Below are 12,372 nucleotides of genomic sequence, written 5' to 3' on the forward strand. Positions count from 1 at the left end.
AGTGAATAAAATTGTGTGTGTACACAACTCTTCCCCTATTAAAAATTGTTCAAAACAAATGATGAGGTGTACTTAACAATGAAATTTAAGGCAAGGGTGGGAGTTCCTAGCCCCGATGGCTACAATTATCACAGAATAGCAGCAACAATTTTATAAGTAAATCAAATTCAAAGTATATACACAACAGTAAGTTGCAATTCAAAGTACATACACAACAGTAATGATACAACTTTATGAGGCTTGCCAATACATGCCCAAAAATCAACAGAGTCATATCATGTGTTTTCAATTCTTTCCCTCAAACGAAATTATATCTGATGATTGAACTTATTCTATGCCTTTTTCATAAGCCCAAACACAAAACGCACAGTGAAGAATAAAGCGACAAATATGAGAAGCCCAATCCAACAGTAAAAAGATGCTATATACACTATTTTGTCCCCTGATTGAAAAACTTTACGATCTGGAGTCACCAGGTAGAGTCCGTGAAGATAAGTGAGTGATAAGAACATGAGAGTAATGCACATGGCAATAGATAACATCCATACCACAACTCTATGCTTCAAAGGAACCCCACTAACAAGTAAGAGGATGACACATAGAGATCCAATAAAACAGGTGGTATTGTACATCAGGAAAGGATGAAAATGATTTGAGTATATGACAGCTGATATTGCATCCCCAGGGCATATGCTCTCCTCATGTATGCATTCCAAGGGATCCTTTTTCGATATATCTTGTTGAATAAAGCCACCAGGAGGGTTAATTAACGCTTGAAAAGTTATAGTTGAGATCAATGTGGCAGCTAGGCTCAGATTTCCTCTCATCTCATCCAACCAATTAGGGTTGTTATGATTTAACATACATGTCACAAACCCTTGAATCTTTCTCCAACCCTTGGGCTGAGTAGTTTTTGGTGTCGCAAGCTCATGAGGAAGACCTTCCACAACATGGCTCTCTTCAATACCTCTGATTTTGATAGTTGATGATGATATTGGTTGATCCATTGCTTTCAACATATCTCGTATTTCATATATCTCCAACTCTTTCGGAACATCCTCCAGTATATCATAGACTGTTAAACCCAACTTGTTCTTCAACCCGACTACTTGCCTTATTTTAGATACTGAGACGAGATAACTTGTGGTCTAATGGTTTAAATAGTATGAAAATGTTAGTTAACACACACACATATGTACATATTGTGCTAAGTGGAGCAAAATGATAAAAGGAAACAATCTTTCAATTATTAATGACAAAATAAACAATATATTTTGCTTGAACAAACTTCTGCTAACAAGAAATTAAGAAATATCCAATCATACTAAAAGGACAAAAAAATAATATATAATTTAATAGGTTCATTATTATAATTGCATTCAATTATTTACGAGAAAATAAAATGATACTTTTAAAAGTTATGAATTATTCAATAAGTTAATTAGTAATTTAATTTACTACTTATTTAAATAGTGAAAGAAAGGCTAACTTGAGGCGAATATGAAAGTCTATATATACTGCGCTAAGTGAAGCCAAATGATGATAGAGCGATTTTGTAATTTCCAAATAATTTTTTCTATCAACTTAATAAAACGAAGTATCAAAATTAACATTATATTTTGCATGAATGCTAACAAGAAACTAAAATAATAGTAGTCAAAACTTACATACTAAAAAGACGAAGAAAAACCAAAATAATGTATAATTTAGTAGGTCTATTATTATAATATCGTTCAATTATTTGAAAAAAATAAATTAATTCTTTTGAAAGCTATGAATTATTAAATAATTTAAAAGCTGATCAAAAATTAAAATAGTGTTCACAAATCATCGATCGGTCATTATGTTAGATTTTAGAACAACAATATTTTTTTTGTTTATAAACAAAAATAAAAATTGTTCATGCTATGCGGTATTTTTGAAAATAGCCAATACTTACATCAAGTTTCTTAGGTTTATTATGTCATGTTCTCAAATCAAATATGATCATGTGTCCTATTTTCAAAATATTGACATTTAATAGTATTTAATTATAAATCCACATGAAACAAAAAAAAGATATATAACAATATGTAATTAGAAAACTTGACATAATGGATATAAGAAATTTAACCTAAGTATTTTCTTTTAAAACTAACACACCTAATTAAAATATTATAGGAAAAATAGATCCGTACATTCTTATAGTTTTATCTTTTTTAAATCATATCCTTGTAATTGTTTTCTCTTTATTGGATTCTCAAAGATTTCTCAATTATAGGCATGGGTTCCTATGATCAAAATTTGTTAATTATGGCTGATGTAGGTGTTGATTGATTGACATTCAAGTTGCCAAAAAAAAATACAAAAGTAAAAAGAGATTTTTTCTTAACAATGAAACAATAGAATAAAATGTATTTATTATCACCATATGACAAAATTAATCTAGGCGTACATTGAGTAAGAGCCACATCATTAGCTACTAACACCATTTTTTAAAATACTAACTAATTATGAGTGTATAGAAAATGACTATGCTTGGGGAAAAAAACTCCAAGTATCCAATAAAAAAAAGCACGATTGCTTAATTAAAAATGAGGTAAAACTATAAGAACCTATGGATTATTTTTTTTCCAGAGTCATATTATCACCTTTGAATAAATAGAGAAAAAAGAAAGAAATTAGAGTATACCTCAACTTGCTTTAACATGACAGCTAAATGAAGAATGGTGTTGAGGGTGCCATTGACACTAGTAAAGTTGAGATGCTGATCATCAGTAATGTCAAGCTCTGCTTCTATTAAGGCCTTCAAAGTTTCAAGATTGTTGTACTTAACACATACATGAAAAATAGTCTCCTCTTTGACACGAACACTTAGAGACTCTGACTTGGCTCTGATCAATTCTCTCACAACCTGTAATCTCCCCCTCATAACTGCATAGTACAACGGTATTCTTCCTTTTTCATCACGAAACAAGCATGGATCTTTGTTTATTTTGAGAAGTTCCTTCACGATGTCGATGTGGCCCTCAGCAGAAGCCACATGGAGGGCTGTCCTATTGGAGTAGTCCAACTGAGTGACTAGGGTGGGCTTGAGACTGAGGAGTTCCTTGGTGAAGTCAAGATGACCACAAGAAGATGATATGTGTAATGGAGTTTCATGGAGGTCTGTGAGTGAAATTCTGTTTAGGATTTGTGAGTCTTGTTTAATCACAGAACGCAAAGTCAACAAATCTCCATTTGTTGATGCTTTAAAAAGAATGCTCATCATTTGGTCACGACTTATTGCTTGTTGATCAGAAGCTCTCATTTTCATCTCCCTCGAAATCAGGTGTTCTGGCTTCGTTGATGCTATGGAGGAAGGGAGGGGAGCACGGGGGTAGAGAGAGTATTATAGTTGTGTAAAGAGACGAAAAGCTCACAAGCCTGCCTTGTCACTGAGCTACACACGCGCGCGCGCACAAATTTATGAGTTTGTTTGGTTTTGGGCACAACGGACACCTTCGATGAATTAATGGGCTAAGCCCAATGTCCATTTTCTATTTGATATTAATTATTGGATGATAATAATAACAGTAAAATAATTAATTAATAAATAAATTTATTTAAATAATTTTCTTAAAAAAATAGAGAAAATGACAAAAAAGAAACTGAAAATTGTAAATCCTAAATCAGGTTTGATAACACGACTTTATTGGATATTGATAAGTCTGAATTTACAAATAACAACAAATTTTTGTTGACATTCCTTATTTAGCATTCACAAAATTTCAGCTTTTTTTTTTTTGTCATTGTACCTAAAAAATATTATTAACAAAATTAAGAGTTTGGACTTAAATGCATGTTTTTGAAATAGATGGGAAGTTCTTGTAACTAAGGTTAAATGCAAGGGAGGGTAGAATATATTTCACTCTAATATTATTAATAACAACAATAATTGAAAGGAACGGAAGCAGTCACCATTATAATACAAATTTGAGCTAAACTTGTGAATCTGATGATGAAGACAGAGTTATATAATGGAGTAAGAGGCAACACAAAAATTTGAAACTAGCATAATTAAGAAAAAGAGATGGTAAAAGAAACAAATAACTAACCTGATGGTTTAGCTAATGTTGAGAAAACTGAAGAGGATATATCTCAACTTCACTTGTAAGTTTGCTGACCAAGTGCTTTACGCCTTATGCATCACACATATATATAGGAGTCAAGTCAACTTCAAGTCTTCGCTAGTTAATTACGGTAGTCCTTCTAGAATGCAAAATCCACCCAACCTCATCGCATGCCTTTTTCTTTGCTTCGTGGAGTCCATCTTCTCAACGAAAATGTCAACGCGTTTTGTACGGCACGCGTTTTGTGCCGCACTTTTGATGTGTTTTCTCACCCTTTATTTGAAATCTCATTCATTCATGGCCGCTCATGTACAGATTCTCGCCCCGTGATGAGTGCAAACAAACAATCCAATCGATATAGTCTTTGAATGTAATTTTTTATTATTTAGCTAAGCTTGAATGTAGTTGGAATCCTTCACACAAGATACCCAGTGTCAAACTCATTGACCCCTAAAAGTGTGTGAGTTTGCAAATGACGGGTGTTTCGTGCAGCACGCTTGGTGCATTCCCTCATCTCCCATTTGAAATTTTATTCATGACCCCTCATACATAGGATTTCCGTCCCGCCCAATGTTTTAAAACTCGAACCAGATCGGATGATCAGACTGGCCGGACCGTCAGCTAGAGAACTTATCGGCTTGTTTTTTTTCCTTTTGAACCGTTTTATGAGTCTGACCGGATTGAGCCATTTTTAAGCGGCTTTTCAGCTGGAAGCTGGAGTTCGACCGTGAACTGGAGCGAGTTTAATTTGAAGAACCGGTCGAGTTAGAGTTGGATGAACTAACGACATTGTTACTGAAGATGAATAGGAAGAAGGAAGAAAACTGAAGGCGGAAAACAAAAGAAGCAATGAATAAGAAAGACAAAAAGGAATGAAAAAATTAATAGAGGAGGAAGATAGCAACCTGAACATCAAGAGAGGAACGCAAGAACGAGATTAAGCAGTGATAACCTGGTGAATACCGAAAAGAAGATCCGAACCTTAACACTAAAATGAGTGGTTTGAAATGGCAGTGAAATAGAGTGGATGAAAGCAATTATTACAATAGGACAGACAAGCGAAAGAGTTGTCTTGACTATATGGAGAATTTTGGACCTTATAAGTCAGACAGGACACGATAAAGCAGAAGCAATACACATTTTTTAATTTCTCAATAGGTTTTTAGGATAGACCATGGTACAGAGCGAAATATTGAAGCCACCTCTGTGTATTTTTATGTTTATAACTTTTATAATAATTATTGACGGCTTAATATTTATCTTCTCTGGATGTTTAAGTCATAAATTAACTCATTAAAAAATTTAAAGTGTTTTAAAAAGGAAAACAGATGTTATCATTATAACAAAAAAAAAAAAGCTATCAAAATTTACTAAATTTTTAGTATGTTTTTATTATTATGCTTTTAACTATTAATTTATCTTGTTGTATTATTATTTTCTAATTAGACTTATTGTATATATATTTGTTATACATTATATATGTGTGTATGTGTGTATATATTAGTTTTTTATTAAATTTTTATTTAATTATTACGTTTCCAGTTGGACCGGCGGTCCAAACAATTGAACCATGAGAACCATGAATTGCCGACTTTTCCTTTTTAATGTCCAAACGATTGGATCATAAGAACCATGAATCGCTGACTTTTCCGGTTTAATGTTCGGTCTCACTTTTAAAACATTGGTTGCAACTTTTAATTTCATGCATTTATTTTATGTTTGCAAGTATATATGTACGCATGAATATTATTATTACTGACTACATAATAAAAAAAAGAGGACACCATCCAACATAACTAGCTATTCCTACTGACTTCGAATTGAAGATAATTAAATCTACATCAATTGCTTTACCTCCCCTTGCCATATATGTGTGTGTATATATATTTATAAGTTGTAATGAAAATTTCTTCATATAATTAATACTTGTTTTACAATTTCTTGCTACAATTAATACCCCTTGTAGAAAATTGAAATTTCTAGATATAATTAATACCTGCGGCATTAAACAGAGGGTGAAAATAAAGGAAGAGCTAATAGATTTGTGGGGTTTTTAAAAATTAGGACTTACAAACATGTTTATTAAAGAGAGTATAACATTTTAGAATATTATATAGCTTCTTGTTTTTTTAATACAATAATTGTCACATGGGAAATGTACCCACATGGATTAATAAATTTCCTAAATTTTTTTTTCAAAATATAGTTTACCAAGATGCCTTTCTATTTTATTTTTTTTATCAGAAAATACTTTTTGAGTCCTACCCTTTATTTATTATTATGTAGACTCTGTTCTTATGAGATATTATGTGTACTAGATAAAGATAAAGTTAAAAAGCTGTTAAAGTTTAAGACATACTCCTCTGATCTTATTTATAACTCACTTCCAATATATTTTATATAGATCAAGAAAAACCTTAAATTTTATTAACTCTTATTTAAAATTCAACAATTTTCCATCTTCATCCCTATTAAATATACATTATACCTTGTGTAAATAAAATCAATTCAATAATAAATAAATAGTAAAATTATACATCTATATAATAAATTTCTCTCAGTGCTTTATAAATAGAACTGAAAAATACCTTCTCTTTTTACCTTATAAACAGGATCAGAGGAGTAGTTAATAAAATTTAAAATTTTTTATAACCCAGTAAAACATATTAGAAGAAGTGACTTATGAATAAAATGTCAGGAGAGTACCTTCCTATTATAATGTCTTAAAAATGTTTTTTTTGCTTGGTGCCAGATATAATGCCTTAAAAACATTTCAATGGATGAATTAACAAATAGCACGTACTAATATTTCTTGAAAACGTAGAGTAGTAAAATTAAAATTCTTTTGAAACAAAGCCAAATAGCAGCTATTATTATTTTTGAGATAATGTGCTAAAATATCCCAAAGTTTATACCAAAAAGCACCTAGCACCAAAATAATTTTTTTCTCTAAAATATTCTGGAAGTGTAATTTCGTAACAAAGGTTAACTTTAACCGTTAAATTTTTCTTTTTGACCAACTTATACTGACATGGCTGCTGAGTTGGGAAAAACCTTGACACACGTGGTTACTTCCCTCATTCTCTCTCTCCTTCCCAGAACGTCTTCAGTTCACTCTTCGTCCGCAACATCCGGACCCCGCAAACTCTCAGACTCTTCACCCATTCAGACCCTGCAAACTCTCAAAACTCTTAGACTCTTTCGATGCCAGCATATATATTCATCTTGGGCGACTATCACAAGGTCGAAAACCAGAAACCCAACGTCAGAGACGCTATGTCCACACTCAGCTAGCCGGATTTGTTCTAAGTTTTAATTTTGAAGTTTTAATGTTGCTTTTACTTCTAATATTTAATTTTCATCGACTCTTCATGGAGCATCTACACCCGACCTGAGATTGTCGATCGCCCAAGATGAATATATATGCTATCCCCCGACACATTTTTCTTCATCAATTTCTAGTCTTGATTAAAAGCAGAGTCATTGTGAGGTCATTTTCTAGGTGCACGCCACTAACCAAAACTATGATCGAAGGCAAGGAGCATTTTCGAAGGACATCGGAGATGGGCTTGAGGTCGGAGTAGGGCTTGTGGTAGGGGTCGCTGGATTTGGCGGCGCAATGAAGGAGAGTGTTGATGACGGTGGGCAGCAAGGGGGCGGCGGTATTGATCCCAGAAAGGGAGGCGGCGGTGATGGAGGACTTTGTACGGGTGTTTCATAGATTTTCATTTGCACTTAAAATGGAAGGAAAACACAAGTACCTTTATGTCTCCATCATAGCGACATTTTGAAACACGGTGATGTTTTTTGGGAGCAGGAGCATCAGGCCCGTATTGTGCTTGAACTTTTGCCCCGACTATCACGACCACCACCACCACCACCATCATTATCTTCTTCTTCTGCGTCGCACTTTCTGCCATTTTTTCCTTTCGTTTCACTCTCCCTCTCTCTCTTCTTTGATATGCTTGCTTCTGAATATGTATCACGTGCGCTTCCTTTTGTAGCGATTTGTGTGAGATATCGGTTTTCTCTCCGCTGATATGCCTTCAATATTGCAGAGTGGTTTGAGATTGCAGCAAATTGAGGGTCTATTATTGATAGCAAATAGTTGAGGATTAACGGTGCGGTGAGTATCAGAGCGTAAGGCGACGGTAAGAGTGCTGTTGTCATCATTTTCATGTGTCAAAAAAAAGACCGAGAAGGTGAAGGATGAGACGGAGGGGGGGGGGAGAGAGGGGAAAGGAGGGGAGGTGACTTGGCAGCTCAGTTGATATATTGAATGCCACGTTAGCATAATCAGGTCACCTTCAATGTCGGTGCCTGTTAGGTTTGGGGCAAACCAGATACGACGTTACACTTTCAGGACATTTTACAGCAGAAAAAAAAAAACTTCCTGACTGTTGGGTGCTTGTCGGTCTATTCTTTTTGAGTGTTTTAACATCTTATTCCTATTATTTTTAGACGGAGAAGTTAAATATTTGATCCTTATAATTTCAGCTCATTTGTAATTAGTTGCTAAACTTTTAACTCTATATAACTAAGGCTATATAGTTTTGGTTTGATTATCACTGAGTCTTTAAGGTTTGACTCAATGCAACTTAATTCTTATAGTTTAACGATTTAAAAATTAGTCCTCATATTTTAGAAAATAAAATTAACAAAAATTAATATTTTGTCTTATTTCATTCAGTCTGTAATTCAATGCCCATAGTTCATATCCCTTAAACTATGAACAATACTTACGTCAAGTTTCTCATATTTATTACCATTCTAGTCTTCATTATTTGTGACTTGTAGGAGGGGATTTGGTCATTTTTATAGTCACTTGTACCCCTGTTTAATGCTTTATTTTTAATTTTGCCCTTATTGATTGTCATAAAAAATTAACTAACTCAGATAGTGTTTTCCCAATATCCATCTCTTCAATATGGACAAAAATAAAATATTTCATCTATTCAACGTTCTCATTGATATGTGAGAAACTCCTATAAGTAACAAATAATATGGACTAGACTGGTGTGTCAAGTTATCCACTTACACATGATCATATGTTCTATTTTTGAAATATTAACATTTAATGATACTCCTTTAATCCTTAATATAAGACCTATTGAACTAATTTGATCAGATTAAAAAACTCAGATAAGTTAGTTAATTATAAAAAATATGAAATGTTTTTCCTAAAACACCATAATCATCTTTCTTAATATCATTACCAGAAAAAAGGCTTTTCACGGCGGTTTTGAAGGCGAAGTTGATAAAGGCGACGTTGAAAGATAAAGAAAACACGGCGGTTTTCTATATAACCGCCGTGGAAAATTGATTTTCCACGGCGGTTTTACATATGACCGCCGTTTCCACGCGTGGTTAAAATAAAAACCGCCGTTGAAATTTGAATTTCAACGGCGGTTTTTAGGTAAACCACCGTGGAATATTATTTTAATGGCGGTTATATATATAACCACCGTTAAAAATACATTTTTTTTTAAAAAAATTCTGCTTGATTTTCATTTTTACCACCCTGCAGTTTACAATTCCAAATAAATGTAGGTAGTGCAGATTACGCAGAACAAGATCAATTAGCTAGTTGATATATATACAGCATTGAAATTTCTTTTACACAATTCGAAAATAGGGAACCGGCCAATATAATAGAACGAGGTGGTTAATTAAGACCAAGGAACACGTATTGGCTAGCTAGGTCCAACAATTTTGAAATAGAAGTAACTACTTCTTTGTACAATGGAAATCATGAACATGTACATATAAGAGGGAACAGAGAGAAAACATCTAACAATGAATTTTTTGAGAAATAACCTATCTATTTGAAAGCTAAATTTCAATTTTTTCTACCAATGTTGTTGACAAAGTGTCCCTCATCAAGTTGATGTCATCCATGAGATATGGCGTAGTATTTTGAAATATCTGTTAATCAAAAATAATATAGTAAATTTAGTCAAAAATATGAAATGAATTGAAGAACGTCATGTAACGTAACTCATCTTTACCTCGTCTAATTTCTCAGTCGTTCCTGTCTCAATTATGTCATTCATGTAGCGGATGACATAATATCCACACTCAACATGTCCTTGTTGACAACGGTACTAAAAAAAAAAGATATAAAATTTGAATATTAGACATTATTGATTATAAACATTAATTTTAATTCATCCAAAAATGTTTAAAAGTTAGTTCAAAACAACATATACCTTTGGAAGAATCCATGTTGGTGCTTGTCTATTTTGTTTAATCGCCACAACATTAAAAGTATGAAAAGCCCTATCAACATTATAAGAGAAAATTATATTAGAGCATGCTTATATAAACTTCACAAGTAATAAATATATAAATAAAAACTAACGTGTCGATGACATCTTTGGTTTCTTCGGATAGACTTCCACAGAGTGAATCGAACCAGTAAACTTTGTTGTCAAAAGGGGCACAAACAATTAGAGTCCAATGATAACTACAAAAGGCAAACCATGTTAATTATAACCCGACACATACAGCTTGTATATCTCAAATACAATAATACACTTACCCTTCCACGTAAGGTGCAAAATATATTAGCTTTCTGGTCTGAGTCATTGTGGTCATAATGTAGATTGACCTTGCTTCCACAATATTAAATTCTTTTGCACCCTTTGAGGACACATAAACCATATGTTCCTTCAAGTCCTCCGTTTCGACAGATTTGATTAAAGTGCCTGTTGTTCAAGTAAAAAACATTAGGACATGCATGAAGTATAATATGTAATAAGAAAATGATATTGTAACTTACAAAATAGCGAGCTGCATGAAAGCTATATCAAGCTCCTCAAAGTTGAGGAACTGAACGAGGTCCCTCTTGTCAATGGTGAAGTCGTATATTATATCTGAACCCACAACCCCCAACGGCATCTTGAAAGTCACAGGCTTATCCATAGGATAATTTAGTAGTGTATCCTTCCTCCTTCTACTTGATTATGAGTGAGAAAGTATCTATGGGATAATTTAGAAAAAAACTGATAAATATGATAAATAGGTCTTATATTTAGAGTCAAAATCAACCCACTAATTAGGTCTTCTATTAAGAACTGGAGGAGTATTAAATTATAAACCCAGCCACATGGAAAATAAAATAAAATATATGACTGTTTGTAATTAGAAAACTTGACATAATTAGTACAAGCACCTTGCGCTAAGCATTTTCCTTTAATTAATTCCATGTGAAGGGCATTCGTTCTCGCTATGATAACTCTTTGATGAACTAAGTTATGGTTTTTTTTTTTCCCCCCAGTGAAAACTCCGTCATTTTTTTATGAGATGACCGGCGGCAAAAATCTGACTCGGCAAGACACGTCCACCCTTTATCGCTGTTAGATGAGGTGGCTCGGAGCAATATTGTTGGTCCAATAAATATGAGGATGGAATTATTAACGAAAATTGAAGTATTGCGAATTAGTTTCATGTAGTTTCATGCATGCACACACATCAAACATTGGCAGAGTGATATGCACATAAATTAAGCAAGAAAATTTCCATTCTTTTAAATGCTCTTTACTAAATGAATCTGGTCAAGAAGATATAGTTATAGAATGGAATTATAAGGCTTATAAAAAAAAAAAAAGAATGGAATTATAAGGCCCTTCTTTATTTAAGGTCCAACAACGCCTGGCTTCTTTGGCTGAGCGGCTGCAACTTTTAATTACATGCATTTATTTTATGTCTCCGAAATGATGTCATCATCACTTGCATCACTTTAGTAAAATCATCATCATCACTGATTGCATCATACACACCCATATACACTGTTGTCAAACTTATGAGTTGACTCTCTAAATTTAATGTTTTTACATTTTTAGCTAATAAAATTGTATTGATTCGCACTTAAACTTGTTATAACTCTAAACTCGGTTCAACTTACAAGTTCATTTATCGAGTTTATCATTTTGGCGTTTTTAGTTTACAAAATCGTATCAACTCGGTCTTAAACTTGAACTAAATTTTTGGATTTAATTATAGTTAGTGGCTGAATATATGAATTTTATAGAAATATCTTTGTTAAATGTAATAAATTCTGAACATTGATGGATATAATTTCAATTATTTAAATTTAAAATATATTTAAATGAAATTATTCTCATTTTTTATACATTAATTATTTGATTATATACTTTTAATATAGAAATTCTTTGTTGAATGTGATAAATTATAAATATTGATGGATATAATTTTAATTATTTAAATTTAAAATATATTTAAATGAAATTGTTCTCATTTTTAATATATTAATTATTTG

The 12,372-nt window shown here is 32.7% G+C and overlaps 1 protein-coding gene across 1 annotated transcript; it reads right to left on the reverse strand.

Moving 5' to 3' along the window:
• Positions 1–332: 332 nt before the first annotated feature.
• On the reverse strand, positions 333–3,289 carry LOC114713595 (ankyrin repeat-containing protein BDA1-like). Its single transcript, XM_028898263.1, has 2 exons — positions 2,672–3,289; positions 333–1,148 (listed from the first exon to the last, which is right to left on the reverse strand). Exons 1-2 carry the CDS (start codon positions 3,287–3,289, stop codon positions 333–335), a joined length of 1,434 nt encoding a protein of 477 aa, XP_028754096.1.
• Positions 3,290–12,372: the final 9,083 nt, after the last annotated feature.

This window comes from Neltuma alba, unplaced genomic scaffold, assembly GCF_004799145.2.
Source record: "Neltuma alba isolate B1F8T4 unplaced genomic scaffold, ASM479914v2 tig00011439_pilon, whole genome shotgun sequence".
In the NCBI taxonomy this organism is placed as follows: domain Eukaryota; kingdom Viridiplantae; phylum Streptophyta; class Magnoliopsida; order Fabales; family Fabaceae; genus Neltuma; species Neltuma alba.